We start from the raw sequence: 21,895 nt of genomic DNA on the forward strand, positions 1-21,895 counted from the left end.
CCCATTTCTTTCATTTGGTAAGTAATGTTCAATTTACCTTCTCTCAAGCTTCCAAATTTCTTTCCTTCGTAAGAGCTTATTTGCTTTTACTGGCTAAAAGACACTGATTTATTATGGCTAACCAATAGCAGCAAAAAGTCGGACTCAATTCATTGAAAACAAGTTCTTATTCTTTCAATGCCAATTAAACATTAACTGACAACTGCAAGTCAGTGGTTACATTTTACTTGAAATGTAGATAGTATTTCGAATTTGCAACAATAAAACTGTTCAGATATTTATCTGAATGTAACATACCCCATTGACTCCCTTTTTTTTGGCCTTCCACTCATCCAGTTGGGCTTTGGTCTTCGCATCCACCTTTACAAGTAGTTTCTTGTCTCCCACTTGAAGCTCATGCAATAACCTTAAAGCACGTAGTGTGGATTCGGGTTCTTTGTATTCGCAAAAACCAAATGCTACCAAAGTAATGACATGTTTACAAAAATGACATATGACAACATTGGATTTTAAAACGGTTAAAATTAATAAATTTTTGTGCTTGATTATTTGCCTGCTTTACGAGTCTATGAAGAACAGCCAGTAGTTAGCACTGCTGTCTTACAGCATCAGTGCTAGCTGGAATCTCCAAGTCAATTTCAGCATTGGGGACTGTATGGAGCTTGCATGTTCTCCCTGTCTGAATGGGTTCTCACTGGATGCTCCAGTTTCCTCCCACAGTACAAAGATGTGCAGGTTAAGTGGAGTGGCCACGTTAAAAATTGCCTAGTAGGCTCCAGGGACATGTAGGTTAATCATGGTTAAAAACCCAGTTATGAGGATAGGATAGGGAAGTGCGTGCACGCTCATGTTCTTCAGAGGGTCGCTGCAGACCTGGTGGGCCTATTGGCCTCTTTCTGCACTGTAGGGATTCTATGATTCTGAGGATAAAAAAGTAAACTTGACATTTTTGCAAAGAACAATATTCCTAAAAGGCAAACGAAAAAATACACTTCATGTTAACTATCCAACATTGCTGTATTTGGATGCTAAACAGATAAACTTCATCTCTTAAGAAATATAAAGTACGGTATGAACCTTCAAAATACATCATTTTAATCCCTTCTTTTTCAGCACCATTTAAGTGGTTCTGGTTTGACCTGATCTTTTTCCAATTACCCCATAATCATTCTTTTAAAATCCCCTGGACTCGTTTTCATCTCTTCTAATATTGCCAGGGTCTGAAGAAAGAGGAAGGGGAATAAATCTTGCTGAGCCGAACACGAGAAACTCTTCTTTACTCATCTCTTCCTATATCCTCAAGATGCTCAAGCCACTTTATAACAAACCTTTACTAATCCCTGCCGTCCCCAAACATCATCTACATAAATACCGCAGATGCAAGAATTACAGAAAAGAGCTAATGAGTCACTTCTATCATCCAAATGTAGAGAGAGTTAGTTAGGAAAAACAGGGGAGATCTTAAGGGAATAACAGGTCCACAGTTAATATTAAGCATATCCAAAATGGATTTCATAAACAGAGTAAAATCAAGACTAGGCGGACAAATTAAGATGACGTGGCTTGGGTATCCAATGAGTACTAGGACAAGTTTTTATGACAGAACACTGCCAATGTCACAGAAAGGACAAGGTACTTTGAGAACATGCTAAGTCATAGAAACCAAAAGCAGGTGCTAGTTAAACAGTAAGTTGCAGTCAAAAGTAGCAAGTCACCTGTGGTTACTGAGGCAAAAATGGATTGTGATTGCATAAACTCTGCCAGTAATCTTTCACTCCTGCTTTGACATGAATGCAGTACGAGAACATCAGAGCATTGCAAATGCTAAAATAAAACAAAAAATGAAGGTACTGGAGATCTGAAACAAATACAGAAACTGCTGCAAAAACTCAGTCGGTCCAACAGCATTTGTGGAGAGAAAACAGAATTAGTGTTTTGAATCCAGTGAGCCTTTGTCAGAACTGGACATAGCTAAAAAATAAAATGGAAATAAGAGGGTGGTTTCAGCAAGCAGATAGGTGAAGACCAGAACACAAGTGAGAGAAGACAGGAGCAAAGCCAAGAGTGAGAGAAGACAGGAGCAAACAAAGGGACAGCAAGCCAGTGAAGAGATGCTAGCTATGTTAAAACAGGGACTATGAGCAAGTGAAAATGACTTGCTGAAAACAATCCATTTCAGGACAGGACCTGTGGTTGCCAGGATAGGTAACAAACATGGAGGACAGTGTCAACGTTCTGAAACTATCAACTTGATGTAAAAAGCCGATGGTTGAATGGAAAGATGAGGTGACATTCAACATGCAGCTTACTTTCAACCTCACTGGGTCTAGGCCAGACTCAGAAATCTCAGCACATCGTGGTGTATTGAAATGGCAAGCAATACAAATCTCAGTGTCATTTTTTTTACAGGAAGAACGTGAATGTTTTGCTAAGTGGTAAAACAGTCTGTTTGTCTCCTCAAAATAAGAGTATAGGAGAGGATTAGGAAATGGCATTCCGGTAGCAAAACAGTAGATAAGGTTGAACAAAGTGCAGGTGAATCACTGCCACACCTGGAAGGTGTAACAGTGGCCTTGGATAGTAATGATGGTGCTGAAACCAGCAAGTATTGTACCTGCTGTAGTTGTGGGGGGGTACGTGCGTGGAGGAGTGAAGCAGGATGTCCTGGAAGGAACTGTCCCTGCAGAATGCTGACAAGGGAGGGGAAAGTGTGCATCATGGTAGCACTGCTGGAGTGGAGTGACAGAGAACAAGAGGGATTGTATGTGTGCATGCAAGAAAGAGAGGTGGGGGGAGGTGTGGAACGAGGGAACAAGTGTAGGAAATAAGTCAGACACAGTATTGGGCTTTTCATCCATAATGGTAAGGAATCCTTGGTTCAGAGAAAAGATGGACCCTGAAGACCCCCATGAGAATGTGAAACGATCAGAACAGATGTGACGGAGACAGAAAAACTGGTGAATGGAATGGAGGAAGGGCGGTGTGAAAAATATTTAAATCAAGGTAATTATGGGTATTGTGGAATGTTGTACAGGACCTGCTTTAAAAATGGAGAGAGCAATAAAGTTGGTAACAAACAAAGTCAGCCTAAAGTCAATGCTGGGCAAAGTCACAGATATTAAATCTGGGCCAAAATTATTTACGTTTGGACAAGTATTGTGTTTGAGTGACTCAATCAAGTTCTTTGATCAAGCAAGAAAGGCTTGTTGAGGGTAGAGAAGTTGAGTTTCTGTCTTACAAAAGGTATTTGACAAAGTAGTTAACAGGAAGTTTGTTAGAACCAAACAAGTTTTTTTTAGTTAAAACCAATGAGATTTAAGGAATAGTATCAGGAAAACTACCAATATCAAAGCAAAATTCTGCATTTCTTCAAGATATGAAATAAAAACAAGGTGCTGGAAAAACACATCAGGTTTAGAAGCACCTGTGGAGAAAAACACAGAGTTAACATTTCAATTCTGATATAGCTTTTCCTATGACTGTAGAAGGGTGGAAAAGTAATGGGTTTCTGTTGTTAGAAAAAGGAGAAGGTTAGTGAAACAGAAGGGAAGGCTTAGGAAAAATGAGTAGAGGGAGATAAAGATCAAAGGTACCATCCAACAAAATGCAAAGGAACTAGTAATGGTTGTAATGAAAAAGCAAAGCCTTGGCCAAACTAAAACGTTAGCAGTAGAATAAAGGTTAGCTATTACTGAAAGCAAAAATACTGAAAGGGATATTGGTGTAAAACATATAAAAATGAAGATAAGAGCACATGGTTTGAAGTAATTGATCTCAAAGTTGAGTCTGAGAGACTAAGTATTTGATCAGAAAAAAAAATGGTATTATTCCAGCTTGTGTGAACTTAGTTAGAACACCACAGCAGGCCTGGGACCAAAACGTAAGCATGTGAGCACAATGGTGCATTGAAAAAGGCAAGAAAGCAAAAGAACAGGAGATTTGTTCCACAAAGCAGTCACCAAGACTACTTTTGGTCTCCATAATGTACTTGAACACTTGAAATATCGTAACATTCAAGGCTGTGGGCCTTGTGCTGGGAAGTACAGATTTGGCGGTACAGACTTTAACATAGAATAGCACAGTACAAGAGCAGGCCCTTTGGCTCACAATGTTGTTCTGAACACGATGCCAACTTAAACTAATCCCTTCCACCTGCCCTTGGTCCATATCCCTTCATACCTTGCATATTCACATGCTTACCTAAAAGACCCTTAAATGCCACTATTGTATCAGCCTCCATCACCATCCCTGGCAATGCATTGCAGTCTCCTATGACTAAAACAAACTTATCCCTCCACTCCTTTGAACTTATCCCCTCACATTCAATGCATGGCCCCTAGCATTATTTCAACTCAAATTTTACAGACTTCTATCAAGACCCCAGACCATCCATCCTCCCACCCCCACCCCACCCCAGGGGAAACAACCCGAGTCTTTCTACCTTCTGCTTACAGCTCATACCCTCTCATATAGCAGCAGCCTGGTAAACCTCTGCACCCTCTCCAAATCCTCCACATTCTTCCAAAAATGTGATGACCAGAATTGAATGCAATGCTCTTCAGTACAAACTAGCTAAAGTCTTATAAAGCTGCAACATTACAACCTGACTCTTGTACCTAAGTGCTCAGACTAATAAAGGCCGTATGCCTTCTTTACCACCCCATCTACTTGTGGGGTCACTTTCAGGAAGCTATGGACTTGAACCCCACGGTGACACAGTGGTTAGCACTGCTGCCTCACAGCGCCAGAGACCTGGGTTCAATTCCCGCCTCAGGCGACTGACTGTGTGGAGTTTGCACGTTCTCCCCGTGTCTGCGTGGGTTTCCTCCGGGTGCTCCGGTTTCCTCCCACAGTCCAAAGATGTGCAGGTCAGGTGAATTGGTCATGCTAAATTGCCCATAGTGTTAGGTAAGGGGTAGATGTAGATGTAGGGGCATGGGTGGGTTGCGCTTCGGCGGGGTGGTGTGGACTTGTTGGGCCGAAGGGCCTGTTTCCACACTGTAAGTAATCTAATCTAAAGTAATCTAATCTAATCTAATCAAGATCCCTCTAAGTCAATGCTGTTCAGGGTCCTGCCATAACTGTATTCATTTCCTTAAAATTTAAAATCTCCTGAAGTGCAGCAATTCACATTTACCTGGATGAAACTCCATCTGCCAATTCTCTGCCCATGTCTGCAACTGTGTCCTTTGACAACCTTCGGCACTATCCATAACCCCACCAGTCTTTGTATCACCTCCAAACTTACTAACCCACCAATCTATGTTTTCATCCAAGTCATTTTTATATATATATATATATATATCACAAATATCAGAGGTCCCAGTAAGGATCCCTGCAGAACACTACTTGTCATGGACCTTCCGCCTGAAAAACACTACCCTCTATCTTTTACAAGCAAGCTAATTCTGAATCTAAGCAGCTAAGTCACTGCAGATCCCATGAATCTTAATCTTCTGAAATGAGCCTACCATGAAGGACACTTGTTGAAAGCCTTATTCAAAATCCATGGTGACAACATCCACTGCTCTATCCTCATCGATCACCTGTGTCACCTGCCCAGTACAAAGCCAAGCTGACTGTCCTTAATTAGGCCATGCTTTTCCAAATGTGTGCAAATCCTATTCCTAAGAATTCTCTCCAATAGCTTCCTAACCACTGATGGGAGAGTCAGTGGTCCAAGGTTTTCTGGATTATTCCTATTTCTCTTCTTGAACAGGGGAGCAACATTAGCTACTCGGCAGTCCTTTAGGACTTCTCTAGTGGCTAGCAAGGATACAAAGATCTTGGTCAGCAATCTGCTCTTGTCTCTCTCAATAACCTGAGGCAAATACCATCTGGCCCTGGGGACATATCCATCTGTTGTTCAAGATATCCAACACCACTCCTTTCTTGATTGCAAAATGCCCAGGCATTTTCGCATGCACCACATTAATCTCCACAGCCTCTCCATCTTTCTCCTGGGTGAATACTGATGCAAATTACTCATTTAGGATATTGTCCACATCTTCTGCAGCCATGCATAAGATCCCTGCTTTGTCCCAGAGTGGTCCTAGCTTCTTCCTATTTATCCTCTTGTTTTTAACTTGGATTGCCTTTAACCAAACTAGCAAGAGTCCTATCATGGCCTCCTCTTTGCTGTCTTAATTAGCTACAAAAGTTCTTTCCCACTTTCTTTACACTACCCACAGGTTGAGTCCAATTTTAGCTTCCTAAACCTTACACATGCTTCTTTCTTTTCTTCTAACAAAATTCTCAACCCGCCTCATTTTCCATGGATCCCTTAATTTGTCACTCCATCCTTACCTAGGCATGCCGGTCCTGAAAAGTAGGTCCTTAAACCTTTTTTTCGGGGGGGGGGGGGGGGGGTGGGGAGTGCCTCAGTGGTTAGCACAGCTTCCTCACAGCACTAGAGACCCGGGTTCAATTCCAGCCTCCGGCGACTGTCTGTATGGGGTTTGCACGTTCCCCCAGGGTCTGCGTGGGTTTCCTCAGAGTGCTCTGGTCTCCTCCCATAATTCAAAGATGTGGGGGTTAAGTGAATTGGCCATGCTAAATTGCCCAGGTGCATTAGTAAATATAGGTGGAGGAATGGGTCTGGGTGGGTTACTCTTCGTAGAGTCGGTGTGGACTTGTTGGGCCAAAGGGCCTGTTTCCATACTGTAGGGAATCTAATCTACTCTACTCTAATCTAAACAACTGTGTCAAATGTGGAGTTGCCAATAACAGTTGTTCCCAATTAACACTCCCTCGATCCTGCCTAATAGTTGTAATTAGCTCTCCCTAATTTATTACCTTCCTGCAAGGTCCTGACTTATCTTAAAACCTAAGGAGTTGTGATCACTGTTTCCAAAACACTCGCCCACTGAAAGGTCGGTCACCCAGCCAGGCTCATTAGCCAATACAAGGCCCATTACGATCCTTACTCTACTTCGACTATCCACATATTGTCACATAGAAAGCCCTCTTGGATGCACTTGACAAATTCTACACCATCTAAGCCTGTGGCTCGAAGGAAATCCCAGTCAATGTTGGTATGACAACCCTGCTATTATTGCATCTTTCCATAATCTGTCTACGTATTTGTTCTTCAATGACTCAGGGTTATACTGTGGGCCCTCCAACAGCCACCAGAGTGACTGCACCCATCTTATTTTTGTACTCTATCCACATAGGACATAGTGGAGGAGCCCTCCACGATGTCCTAAGTGCAAATGGAACATTCTCCCTGATTAGTAACAAATCCTCTACTTCTTTCACCTCCACATTTCATCCAAGACAACACTGAGCAGTCTCCCTCTCAACCAAGTTTCTGTCATGGTCACATTATAGGCCCACGTACTGATCCAGGTGCTAAGCTCATCTGCCTCACCCATAATACTCCTTGAAACAAATCACTTCAGTCCATCAGTCCCAGCATGATCATTTATCTGTTTCTGCCTGTCCTTCCTTTCAGGATTTTTGGCCCTAACATCCACTTCCCCCTCAATTCCTTCAAGTGCTGACCTGCTGCTCTAGTTCCCAGCCCCCTGCTACTCTAGTTTAAACCTTTCCAAGTAACACTAGTCAAGACAGGAAGAAATGAATTCAGTGGAACATGAAAAATCTGAAACAATGGGTCTACCAAGGCAGTCCTGCTTTTCAATTTAAATGAGGAGGCAGAAGTGAGTTGTTTGGGATTAGGGAACAGTAAGGTGGAGATCAGTGAATGAAAGATCTCCAGAGGAGATACAGTCAGTGACAGTCACAAAAACAATGCTTAACATGGAGGCTGCTGTCTAGGGATGATAGGAATTATGTCTCAGAATAATACCAACACGTTAAGTGACATCAGCATATCTAGTCAATAAATTTGACGAGAAAGTCAGATTAGACTAGAGAGAAAAGTGCACTCAAGTTAGAGTGAGGGAGGGGAACACAGAAAGCCAATGTCACATTGACAGTTCCCACTGGACAGGTCAAGATTAGGTCAAGGACCACAGAGAGAGGTCTAGATGGAGGGTGAAAGGGCCTGGTGAACAGGGTCAGGATTTCTTCCCAAGGAAACTGGCATGAAGGCAAATGTGACAGTAAGTTTAGATCACATGGGTTCCGGGGGAGCTAGCCAGTTGGATACAAAATTGGCTCGAGGGTAGCAAGTTGCAAGAGAATGGTTGCTTTTCTGTCTGGAGGCTTGGGACCAGCAGTGTGCCACAAGGATTGGTGCTGGGTCCACTGCTTTTCACCATTTACAAAAATGATTTGGATGTGAATATGAGGGGCATGGTTATTAAAGTTTGGAGGTGACACCAAAATTGGTGGTGTAGTGGACAGGTAAGGTGGTTACCTCAGTCCAAAAGGATCAGCTGAGCCGGCGAGCTGAGGAGTGGCAGATAGTTTCATTGGGATAAATGGGAGGTGTTGCATTTTGGGAATGCTACCTGACGCAGGACCAACAGTTAACAGTAGGGCACTGCAGTGCGCTGCAGAACAGAGACCTAGGGGTTAAGATACATAGTGCCTTGAAATTGGAGTTGCACGTCGACAGGGTAGCGAAGGCGGCGTGTGGCATGCTTGCCTTTATTAGTGAGAACTAGGTAAAAACAATGACTGCCGATGCTGGAAACCAGATTCTGGATTAATGGTGCTGGAAGAGCACAGCAGTTCAGGCAGCATCCGAGGAGCAGTAAAATCGACGTTTCGGGCAAAAGCCCTTCATCAGGAAGAACATTGAGCACAGGGGTCGTAATGTCATGTTGTGGATAAACAGAACACTGATGAGGCAAATTTTGGAATACCATGTACAACACTAGGTCTCCTTGCTAGAGGAAAGATGTTGTGAAACCTGAGAGAGTTCGGAAAAGATTTACAAGGATGATGCCAGGATTGGAAGGTTTGAGTTGTAGGGAGAGGCTGAATAGGCTAGGGCTATATTCCCTCAGAGGCTGAAGCGTAACCTTATCATAGAATTATAGAAACCCTACAGTGTGGAAACAGTCCATTTGGCCCAACAAGTTCACATCAACCCTCTGAAGATCAACCCACCCAGACCCATTCCCCTGGGCTACTGTTCCAGTTTTACTCCTTGCTAACGCACCTACCCTACACATCCCTGAACACTATGGGCAATTTAGTATGGCCAATTCACCTAACCTGTAACCTACACGATTAGATTAGATTCCCAAAAGTGTGGAAACAGGCCCTTTGGCCCAACAACTCCACAGTGACCCTCTGAACAGTAACCTACCCAGAGCTATTTGCCTCTGGACTAATTAATGCACCTCACACTATGGGCAATTTAGCGTGGGCAATTCACCTGACTTGCACATCTCTGGACTGTGGGAGGAAACCAGAGCACCCGGAGGAAACCCACGCAGACATGGGGAGAATGTGCAAATTCCACACAGACAGAGTCACCTGAGGGCGGAATCGAACCTGATTTCCTGGTGCTGAGGGGCAACAGTGTTAACCACTGAGCCACTGTGCTGCCCAAATAGATTTATGGTCATCGTTCCAGATGTTTCTCGAATTCAAATTATACCATCTCCCATGGCTGGATTCAAACCCAGGTTCCCAGAACATTACCTAGGTCCTTGTATTAATAGTCCAGCGATAATACCGCTCAGCCATAGCCTCCCTAGCCTTTGGAGTGTGAGAAGATTCTGAAACACCCAGGGGAAACCCTGGGGAGAATGTGGAAACTCCACACAGATGGTTGCCAGAGGCTGGAATCGAACCCAGGTCCCTGGCACTGAGGCAGCAGTGGTAACCGCTGAGCCAAGCTGCCGGCCCTTACAAGGGTCTATAAAATAATGAGGGGCATGGATAGGGTAAATAAGGTATTTTGCCCAGGGTGGGGTGGTCCAAAACTAGAGGGCATATGTTTAAGGTGATGTGGAAAAGATTTAAAAAGAACCTAAAGGGTACCTTTTTCATAGAAGGTGTATAATGAGTTGCCAAAAGGTAGTGGTGTACGGTAGGCATCTGGAAGAGTTTAAAAGGCATCTGGAAGAGTATATGAATAGGAAGGGCTTGGGGAAATGGACTAAATGCTAGTCAAAGGGATTGCAATTTTGGTCAGCACAGAAGAGTGGACCAAATGGTCTGTTTCAGTGAGATATGACTCAATGCCATTTTCCACCCACAATTTACTGAAGTGGAGGCATATGGGATAAAACTGAGTCCTTTGATAAGTACCATTTGTTTGGAAAGTCAGAGGGGATAGTGAATACTCTAGTGGCCCATGTACTATATGCATTTCTGGAGTTAGGCTGTCTACTAATATCCATCTTAGGGCTATTGCTCCCACCATGACTTGGGCCGCCATACTTACTCACCATACTTCCTGCATCAACTTTCACTGGAAAGATGGCAGCTGAGAGAGGTCTACAAAATTATGAGATGCACAGATAAGGTGGATTTTCAGAGGGTTTTTCCAGGGTTGAAATTACAATTACAAGGGGGCAGAGGTTCAAGGTGATAGGGGAAACTTTTAGAGAGATGTACAAGGGAAGATTTTCATGCAGAGTGTGGTAGGAGTCTGGTATGCACTGATGAGAGAGGTGGTGACATTTAAGATGCATCTGGATAGTTACATGAATAGGGAATGAATAGAGAGATATAGACCAAATAAGGCCAGGTTTGGTTTTTAGTTTAGGTAGGGCATGATGATCAGCATAGTCACAATGTTGGTTTTTTTTAAGAAAGGTTACTATGTCCTTGAGTTTATTTCCCCCGGAGTAATTGGCCTGGCTCCAACAAGGCTGAGTTTGAAAGTTTTATTGGGGGGCCCATTTTGTTTACCCATAATAGATAATGTTTCCAGACTAAGACTTTCATGTCTTAAAAAACTGGTATAATTAAAGGGCAGTGGCCAGCTAGCTGTGTAGCTAGCCTTCATTTAGATCAGAGTTAGTTGCAACAGGGAATGTGTGAAAAAAAACTGCTGAACTCTCTGCTCTGTCTTGAAACCTGTAAGCCTTTGTTTAATTTTACCTTTTGTGCTAAGGGGTCTGTTTATGGGGATTAGATTAGATTAGATTACCGACAGTATGGAAACACGTCCTTCGGCCCAACAAGTCCACACTGACCCTCCGCAGAGTAGCCCACCCAGACCCATTCCCCTACCCTTTATTTACTCCTGTTGCAAGTATCTTTGGAAGAGCATCATTAAGTCAGCATAGTCTGTCAGGTTTGGATAGGAAGTTATCTGGTATTCTATTTTCTGTTCTTAATGTTTCATTCTGTAATTTTGTAACTAAATTCTGTTTGTTTAAAAAACTCAGCAGTCGGTCCAGCTAATTGAATCCAGGAATATCTACTATATACTTACCTAAAACAAATAGCAAAATTACAACCTGAGCTACCTGCTTAAAAATGTTTTGAGGGGTCGGGCCTGTTCCTGTGTTGTCCTTTCACTTTTGGTTTTCGTTGACTCCTTTCCTTTCTCCCAGTTTCTGAAGTATATTTTCTGATGTTAGTTTCCTCATCATTCTTCCAACATTGCTTCCTTTTTCTGCGCATCCCCCCCCCCCACCCCACACCCCCCACCACCACCCAAACTCAGGATCCCTATCCTTTTGTGGCAAACAAGACCTTCAATCATGTTCAACCCATTTCCTGTATTTCTGCTTTCTGCCCTGTCTGACTTTCCCTTTTGTTTCACTTATCCACTCCTCCCCATACTTAACAAGAAGTTGGTTAACAGCTTAAAGGTAAACAGTTGTTTATTTTCAGATTGAAGGGACATTACAATGTTGTAACTCAAGGCTATTGCAATCACTGTTCTTTTTGATGTGTTCTTGTCACTTGGACTTGAGTATTTGGTATAAAATCAAAGTTTGCAAACAACATTATGTCTTTCAAGGATCCTAACAGTTTTGGAATTCATCAAAGAAGCAAACAGATGACAGAGAAGATTTAACAAAGGCAAGTGTGTAGTGAAATAAAAACAGGTAGTGTTGGAGAAACTCAGCAGAACTTGCAGCATCTGTGGAGACAAAGAGTCCACTATGACTCATTTAGAATTGATGGGGGCTGGAAACGTGGCTTTTGTTTTAAACTGCAGAAAGCAGAGGCCAAACGGTAGCAGAATAATGATACAGAAAAAAGAAATGTTAACTGTAAGTATCAGTAGCAGAAAATAGATCGGCTCTACTAGGAACAAACGCATGCAAGCAAAGCTTTTGGAAAAGTACTTCTGTTTAGGGAGGGGAGAAGTTTCACATTGGTGGTAATGCATTTTGATAGGAAGGGGTAAAGAAAAAGATTTAGATAAAGGAATAAAGTATATAAGCAAATAAGATATGCCACATTCTGGACAGCATTCTTTAGGAAGGATATGAAATGGTTCAAGGGATTTACTACAATAATACCTGGGATAAAGGAGTTAACTGGACACTCAGCATATTCAAATAATGAAAAATTGAAACAGTTCATACGAAACTGTTTCCAGCGTCAGTAAGGTCAATAAGCAGAGAATGCAGATTTTTGCTTGACCAAAATGGACACTTGGTTTATCCCGAATGCTCTTCCTGAAAGGACAATGGAATCAGTTTCAAAGTAACATGGAAGAGGAAATAAATAAGGCAAAATGTGAAAGGGAATGGGATTCATTAGTTCAGCAAACAGCCAGCATAGACACAATGGCTCTAATGCTGTATTTTGCCCTATCATCCTCAAATGAAAACCAAATGATCTGTGGATGCTGGAAATCAGAAACAAAAAACAGAAAATGCTGGAAAAGTTCAGCAGATCTGACAGCATCTATGGAGAGAAATCAGGGTTGGCGTTTCAGGTCAAGTGACCATTCCTCAGAACTCAATTCTCTCCACAGATGCTGCCTGACCTGCTGAGATTTTTCAGCAGCTTCAATTTTTGATCCTATGATTCTAATAGGTCCCGCAAAACTAGTGAACAAAGTAGTGCAATGAGATAACAACATTTGGGTTTTATAATTAACTTTGCATCAATTCCCTGCTGACAGTGGCAAACAGAGGAGCCTCAATTATCTGAAGGACACTGGCAGGGAATATTTTGTTCAGATAATCGAATGCCGGATAACACAGTTTAGCCAAGTGTCGCGATCTTGTACGGATATTCTGAAATTTCGATAATCGACGCCAGATTAACAGGTTCCTCTGTACTCTCTGTCCAAAGAATAGCGCATTCCATTTACCTCACGAATTTGAGGGGAAAATTTCTGCCTACCTTCTCTGGGTAAAGGTAGTACCTCATGAGAAAATCCCTCCATTTATCTGAAAAGTGCCAGGTCAACATTTATATGTCAGTAATAAATCACAATCCCAGCAATATGATGAACTACCAGTCACTTAGGGTCTTAGTTTAACTTTTGGGTGAAAGGTTAATCAACCTAATCATTTGGGAGTCACCACAATAATCTGAAAGGAGTTGCTCTTGACAGGCACCCTATATATGCTCAATAGCTTCCAACACCATGGCCCACCACTCAATGTGGTATTTTGGAATAAGTTTTTGTTAAACATCAAACCAGCCCAACCAGTTACCCACATACCACAAACAAATGAAACAAAAGATTCAAATGGATAATGTACAAGTAATATACTTACAAACAGTCTAAAGTAGGCTAAAGACTCACTTGGTGAATTCCAACTCATTATATAACTCAGTACAAACTATACATACCTTGCAACTTTCCTGAAGCCCCTTGCACTCTCTTCCAGCTTAAAACCAAGCCGCATTTCTGAAAATTGGAGATCATTATTACCATGTTGTTTACCAATTGAATGTCAGCTTTTATAACAACACTGTAAAACACATTACGAGGAACCATTTTGTGAAGTCCACACATGAGCTGTAATCCACAACAAAGAGCAATTCACCACAGTTTATTTTCTAACAATGCGAAACAGGCATTTCAATTTGTGCTTTAGCAATCTGGGATGGGAGGCACAAACATGAATACAGCATCATCTCTACTTGAAAATGAAAATGAAACTGAGGCATTGGAGCCAGGACTTGGTGCAGGAAGACAGGATAGATATTTGTTTGAAGAAAGGGTAGAATTCATTTCTACTGACTTATCTCAATGGTTAGGTAGCCCGAGAGCAAAGATCTGTGTTCTTAAATGTGCCATTACCATCTAGGCACAGCGGCCACACACAGCACCATAACTCAGCCTAAGTCAATTACGCATTAGGGAGACAACTGCATCACTAACTTTAATGATGTTCGCCATATGACATTGCAAAAGGAAACTTACTGCAAGCAACTGCCTGATTAGCATATCTGAAGCTTTCTCAGAGATATTGCCAACGAACACCGTTGTAGTTGGACCACTGTTTTCATCACTATCACGGCTCCTCTGACTAGAATGGTCTTTCCTTGGTCCAATATGCTTTCCAACCATGGGTACAGAGGTTGGTACCAGAACCTGTGTAAAACACTGCAATGTTTGAATCTATTATTCAAGAAATAGAAACATCGAAGACAATCCTTTGTTCAATGTGGTAATACTGGTTCAACATCATATCAAGGAATTAAGGACGCCAACTTTCTGAACTTATTGATACCACAGTCCAATGTTCCTGTACAAATTTCATCACTTTAAATAGAAACAATTTGCTCAGACATAAGTTTAGAGATCATAGTAAACTATGCAAAATACTGCAAATCGTGAACATTAGAGGAAGTGGATCTAAAGTTGCAGGAGAATGGCAATTTGACATCCTTGTGTAGTTCAGTTTTTGTTACAAGAATCATAGTGGATAGATTTCATACTCTTAATTGGTCAAAACAGAGTTATGAAGTGGTTACTCTGATAGATTCTCAGGCAATCAATTTTTCCTGATAGAATGAGATATAATACTCCTTTCTGAACCAACCTGTGTGTGGAGGCTGCAAAGAATGAAGGAAAGGAAAGGCTACAGAGGAACAAAGAAAAGCACTAATGTTAAAAACCGTAAAAGAGGAGAGAGAAAATGGACAGTGACAAAAGTGGGAGAGGATTCTGGGTAATCCAAGATGGAGGACAGGAAAACCTTCTGGCTATAAGAGCTGCTCTTTTTTTGAGGTATTTTAGATGTTGGAGGTGATGTTCTCTAATTCCAGCAGCAGCAATTACTGTTTTATATGCTGTTGCATTATTTTGGAACTTCGGGAAAAAAGTCAAAACAACAGCAGTTTAAAAGGGAGAAGAGCAGACAAAGGAAGTACATGGTGAGGACAGTGCGGGAGGGAGGGAGACAGAGACAGCAACAACGACAGCACCTAAGTTGGAAGGGGACTAATATACTGCCAGGGAAATGTGCTAGAACTGCTTGGGAGGATTTAAACTAGTAAAGGGCGGGGGAGGGGGGGGACTCAGGGAGATAGTGAGGAAAGAGATAGATCTGAGACAGGTACAACTGAGAACAGAAGTGAGTCAAACGGTCAGGGCGGCCAGGACTAATAAATTGAACTGCATTTATTTCAATGCAAGAGGCCCAATAGGGAAGGTAGATGAACTCAGGGCATGGTTAGGAACATGGGACCGGGATATCATAGCAATTATGGAAACACGGCTCAGGGATGGGCAGGACTGGCAGCTTAATGTTCCAGGATACAAATGCTACAGGAAGGATAGAAAGGGAGGCAAGAGAGGAGGGGAGTGGCATTTTTGATAAGGGATAGCATTACAGCTGTGCTGAGGGAGGATATTCCCGGAAATACATCCAGGGAAGTTATTTGGGTAGAACTGAGAAATAAGAAAGGGATGATCACCTAATTGGGATTGTATTATAGACCCCCTAATAGTCAGAGGGAAATTGAGAAACAAACTTGCAAGGAGAGCTCAGCTATCTGTAAGAATAATGGGGTAGTTATGGTAGGGGATTTTAAATTGCCAAACATCGACTGGGACTGCCATAGTGTTAAAGGCTTAGATGGAGAGGAATTTCTTAAGTGTGTACAAGATAATTTTCTGATTCAGTTTGTGGATGTACCTACTGGAGAAGGTGCAAAACTTGACCTACTCTTGGGAAATAAGGCAGGGCAGGTGATTGGGGTATCAGTGGGGGAGCACTTTGGGGCCAGCGAAAATAATTCTATTAGATTGAAAATAGGGATGGAAAAAGATAAACCAGATGTAAAAATTGAAGTTCTAAAATTGGAGAAAGACCAATTTTGACGACATTAGGCAAGAACTTTCGAAAGCTGATTGGAGGCAGATGTTCGCAGTTAAAGGGACGTCTGGAAAATGGGAAGCCTTCGGAAATGAGATAAGAATCCAGAGAAAGTATATTCCTGTCAGGGTGAAAGGGAAGGCTGGTAAGTAAAAGGAAGGCTGGCAGGTATAGGGAATGCTGGATGACTAAAGAAATTGAGGAGTTGGTTAAGAAAAAGGAGGAAGCATATGTCAGGTATAGACAGATAGATCGAGTGAATCCTTAGAAAAGTATAAAGGAAGTAGGAGTATACTTAAGAGGGAAATCAGGAGGGCAAAAAGGGGACATGAGATAGCTTTGGCAAATAGAATTAAGGAGAATCCAAAGGGTTTTTCCAAATATATTAAGGACAAAAGGGTAACTAGGGAGAGAATAGGGCCCCTCAAAGATCAGCAAGGTGGCCTTTGTGTGGAACCACAGAAAATGGGGAAGATACTAAATGAATATTTTGCATCAGTATTTACTGTGGAAAGGATATGGAAGATATAGACTGTAGGGAAATAGATGGTGACATCTTGCAAAATGTCCAGATTACAGAGGAGGAAGTGCTGGATGTCTTGAAACAGTCAAAGGTGGATAAATCCCCAGGACCTGATCAGGTGTACCCGAGAACTGTGGGCAGCTAGAGAAGTGATTGCTGGGCCTCTTGCTGAGATATTGGTATCATCGATAGTCACAGATGAGGTGCCGGAAGACTGGAGGTTGGCAAACGTGGTGCCACTGTTTAAGAAGGGCAGTAAAGACAAGCCAGGGAACTATAGACCAGTGAGCCTGACCTCTGTGGTGGGAATCCTGAGGGACAGGATGTACATGTATTTGGAAAGGCAAGGACCGATTTGGGATCGTCAACATGGCTTTGTGCATGGGAAATCATGTCTCTCAAATTTCATTGAGTTTTTTGAAGTAACAAAGAAGATTGATGAGGGCAGAGCAGTAGATGTGATCCATATGGACTTCAGTCAGGCGTTTGACAAGGTTCCCCATGGGAGACTGATTAGCAAGGTTAGATCTCATGGAATACAGGGAGAACTAGCCATTTGGATACAGAACTGGCTCAAAGATAAAAGACAGAGGGTGGTAGTGGAGGGTTGTTGTTCAGACTGGAGTCCTGTGACCAGTGGAGTGCCACAAGGATCGGTGCTTGGCCCAAGGCTTTTTGTCATTTACATAAACAAGCATAAGAGGTACAGTTAGTATGTTTGCAGATGACACTCAAATTGGAGATGCAGTGGACAGCGAAGAGGGTTACCTCAGATTACAACAGGATCTGGACCAGATGGGCCAATGGGCTGAGAGGTGACAGATGGAATTTAATTCAGATAAATGTGAGGTGCTGCATTTTGGGAAAGTAAATCTTAGCAGACTTATACACTTAATGGTAAGGTCCTAGGGAGTGTTGCTGAACAAAGACCTTGGAGTGCAGGTTCATAGCTCCTTCAAAGTGAAGTCGTAGGCAGATAGGATAGTGAAGGTGGCATTTGGTATGCTTTCCTTTATTGGTCAGAGTATTGAGTACAGGAGTTGGGAGGTCATATTGTGGCTGGACAGGACATTGGTTAGGCCGCTGTTGGAATATTGCGTGCAATTCTGGTCTACTTCCTATCGGAAAGATGTTGTGATACTTGAAAGGGTTCAGAAAAGATTTACAAGGATGTTGCCAGGGTTAGAGGATCTGAGCTACAGGGAGAGGCTGAACAGGCTGAGGCTGTTTTCCCTGGAGTGTTGAAGGCTGAGGGGGTGACCTTATAGAGGTTTACAAAATTATGAGGGGCATGGATAGGATAAATAGGCAAAGTCCTTTCCCTGGCGTCGAGGAGTCCAGAACTAAAGGGCATAGGTTTAGGGTGAGAGGGGAAAGATATAAAAGAGACATAAGGGGCAACTTCCTCACACAAAGGGTGGTATGTGTATGGAATGAGCTGCCAGACGAAGTGGTGGAGGTTGTTACAACTGCAACATTTAAGAGGCATTTGGATGGGTATATGAATAGGAAGGGTTTGGAGGGATATGGGCCAGCTTCTGGCAGGTGGGACTAGATTGGGTTGGGCTATCTGGTCGGCTTGGACAGGTAGGACCGAAGGGTCCGTTTCCATGCTCTATGACTCTAAGAGTGTGAAGTGTATACAGTCGAAAATAAAAGTGAAAGACTGAAATAAATACAGGGAGACAAAAAGCAAAAGCAATGGTGAGCACAAACAAATGTAAAGGAATAGAGATTGACTGAGGCACTGCTCATTGTCAAGGAGAAGAATAGATGGAACGAACAACGCTTACAAGGAACTGACAAAGGAGACAGTCAGAACACAGACAAAAAGCAGAGATACGTAGCACAAAAAAAGATGAAAAGAAGTTTTCCATTTGTATGGTTGAGAACACCACAAATCTAAAATGCATCCCAGAATGCAAAATGCAATTTGTTTATTTAAGTTTCAGAAGGCTAATCAAAGGTTCTGCTTCTAAAATTGCCAATAAAACTTTAAAATTTAACAAGTTCAGGATAGAATACAGTGCTGCATATGAAGGTAAAGTATGGAGAAGCATCAATTGTGGGTATTTTGCTGGATTTGTGGAATAGTGTTCAATAAAAAAAGTGGGACAGCACAGTGGCTCAGTGGTTAGCACTGCTGTAGAATGGGATGTTCTTCAAAGGGTCGCTGCAACCTCAATGGACCCAATGGCCTGCTTCCACACACTATGAATTCTATGAAAAAAGCATACAGTCTCAAAGCCAGAGATAGAACTAAATGGATTCCACCCTGTCAATGTTATAACATGGTGAGGCTTTTGAACATGTTTACATCTTTCAGCGTTTTGTAAGCCTAAAAATTAAACAATTCTGGTGAGGTTATGCTAAGACTATAAAATGGATGGATCAACTGGATCAAATGGAACAGAGTACATAGTTTGTCATTCCAAAAATTGGGAGCTAGAAATGTTGAAAATGCCACAATGAAAAACAAGAAAATTAAAATGAGAAGCAGCTGAGCTGCAAAGTTAGTTTAATTCCTATAAAATATCTTATCCATAATTTCTACATTTAGCGGTCTCACCATGGCTAATCCACAATTATCTCCACAGTTCGTCTGAATAATATCATAGCCCAAATTATGTCTCAACGTTTCCATCATTTAAGATTAGAATATTTATCAATGCACCATTGTCCTTTAACAAAAACTGAACGACTTGTCAAAGAACAAGCATCTGCAATATATATTAAGAACATCGACTCTTGATTGCCACAAAGTAACTTACACAATTACCATAAATTAGCCATTTGCACACAGTAACAGAATCCACTTAGCCAAGTTTTACAATGCAGTTTCAACGTAATTACGGAACACTAAATTCTAACTTAGAGAAAATACATCATGTTGGGTCTATGTAGAAATTAACAAGATACTGTTTTGTGGCATTGATCATAGTCAACAGGGAAGTTTTCCTGATGTTTCAGCAGGGAGGAGGCTGGAAGGTTGCAACTGAGATCTAACAGGACTGGAAGCTTTGTCCATTTCTTCAATCAACCAAAATCTGTTGGCAACACTTGTTCCTGGAAGAATTCTATTCTCCCAGTTTCTCTATTTCTGCCACTTGTTCTAACTTTCCATAATAGTGCTTCCAATTAATCTTCATGTTTCAACAAGCGAAGGATCTCCCCTAATGCTGGTTGACGGCACTCAGCCATGTCCATTAGTGTTCTCAGACTTCTGCTTTCAACTTGAGAAAAACAGCTCTCTTGCTCTTCTTCTCACAAAACAATGGCCTCTGCACTCTTCAAATCAGCCCTGTCATTTCTGCCACCTTCAAGATGCCATGATCAAACCATCGTCTCCTCCCCTCTCAGTACTCCAAAGGGCCATGCCCACCTCAGCAACTGTTGCACTCCTCAATCTCACTCGAACAGCCCTTCCCCACAGCACGTATTTGAGCAAACTACACCTGCTCTTTTGCCTCCTCCCTAGGTCCGAACATTTCTTCCAGATGAAAGTAACATATGAATACTTTCCAATTTAGGAGATCATATTCGCTGCTCACAATGTGCTCATCTCTGCACTGGGCAGACCAAACACATGTCATACCAGCTGCCCAGACCTCCATACAGTCACAACAAGTGTGACCTCAAGTTTCTGATTGTGTTATTTTAATTCACCTTAAAAATATGGCACTTTGAGCATCATACTTGAAACACAGAATTACACTGAAATTATAGCACAGAAACAGGACATTTGGCCTAATTCTGTTTTGGTATTACCTCTTGCCCTGTTGCCATATTTGTTAATTTCCATTTTTCTACCAGTAGTTCTCTTAAATTATGTCATGTTCTCAACTGTATATGACTAATTCCAAGAATTAATTCTGATTACATACAAGATGCCCTTCTCTTTTTGCTGTTTAAATAAAATGTTTGGTGTGAGGAATTAGTGTCCATAATTCTACACATGGAATCTCCAAGTTCAGCAAGGGTGCCTGGAGATTTCACTGAGGAATTAAAAAAAGGTGTTCAGGGAAGTAGGAGAAAAGGGCAAAAGGAACTGATTTCATACAATGATTAATGTTCAGTTATAAACTGCCAATGGCAGCGGTCCCAGAACAGGTTACCTGTTTGCCCTCTGTTGGGCAACGGTTCATGGTGTACAGCATGGAGACCTGAAAAGGGGGAGGGAGACAACAACAGTATAAATACAACATATCTTACAGAACATGGGAATAAGTTTTTGTCACACATGGAAGACAGTTTTACAAATGGCACTTCCTATTCTAAACTGATCCCAGTCTGTTGTTAATCTATTTGCATGCACTAATAAATACACAAAACTTCCACATAAACCACTCTGAATATGGAATGACTTTTCAATGGATGTAACTGAAAATTAAGAAGTTTTAAAAAGGTGGTTTTTCCAAGGATGTTCACTTCAAACAGAGCTCAAATTACAACTCAATCATCAAATATGGTCGTGCTCAACTTAACTTTTTTTTTCTCTCCGAACTGCAAAAATGCCTACTTTGAGTTTACATTTTCACCCATTTCAATTTATACTGCCAGATTCTACTGAAAACTGTTAAGAACATTTATAAACAAAAGCTCTCATCTACACTGTGATTCACAAGACCATTGCTAATTGTCACCTCTGCACTTTTTCGACCTACCCCATATCTTTTGATTCTCTGTGTTAAAGACACAGTCATTAATTTTGAAATAAAAAAAACAACTGAGCACCCACAACTCTTGGTGTAGAGCATTCAAAGGATCTCTACTCTTAATGTTGAAACTATTCATCTGAATCCTTAATTAGTTGACTGCTAATTCTGAAACTATGAACAATAGTTTCCAGACTCTTCAGGCAAGGAAAATAGGCTGCCAGCTCATTGAGGAATTTTACATTAATAAGATCAAATCAATTTTCCTAACTTTCAGATAAAACAGGCCCATTTTGCTCATCTCTGACCTCATCATTACACCCCTATTTCCTATGTTCCTATTAGGCAGCCCTCTCATTTCAGAAAGATGTATTTACCTCAAGATTAAGCAGAGTGTGTAATTTCCCAAGAAAAGTCTTAGATTGGTTCAGAAACCATAAGATAATTCATGAAAGAGATGCAAGAATTTTCATTTTTACTTATTAATGGATCACTTCAATTTAGTTACTTATATTCACACAGTGGCATTAATATTTCATTTAGTGTGAGGCATAGAATATTAAATCAGTCTAATTTCCTTTTCTTTCTTAATGGGA

At 41.6% G+C, this 21,895-nt stretch overlaps 1 protein-coding gene across 4 annotated transcripts in view; it reads right to left on the reverse strand.

Annotated features, from left to right (window-relative positions):
* LOC140476596 (RNA-binding protein 25-like) overlaps positions 1 to 21,895 on the reverse strand; it is a 93,757-nt gene that overhangs the window by 37,274 nt on the left and 34,588 nt on the right. For 3 of the 4 annotated variants that reach the window (XM_072569431.1, XM_072569432.1, XM_072569428.1), the window contains 4 exons: positions 20,760 to 20,807; positions 14,222 to 14,404; positions 13,645 to 13,702; positions 298 to 458 (listed from right to left, as the gene is read on the reverse strand). In XM_072569431.1, the coding sequence (XP_072425532.1) occupies positions 298 to 458; positions 13,645 to 13,702; positions 14,222 to 14,404; positions 20,760 to 20,807 (450 nt within the window). The remainder of the gene's footprint in view (positions 1 to 297; positions 459 to 13,644; positions 13,703 to 14,221; positions 14,405 to 20,759; positions 20,808 to 21,895) is intronic. The other variant, XM_072569429.1, reaches the window with a different exon arrangement.

The sequence above is a fragment of the Chiloscyllium punctatum genome, chromosome 4, assembly GCF_047496795.1.
Source record: "Chiloscyllium punctatum isolate Juve2018m chromosome 4, sChiPun1.3, whole genome shotgun sequence".
Taxonomy (NCBI): Eukaryota; Metazoa; Chordata; class Chondrichthyes; order Orectolobiformes; family Hemiscylliidae; genus Chiloscyllium; species Chiloscyllium punctatum.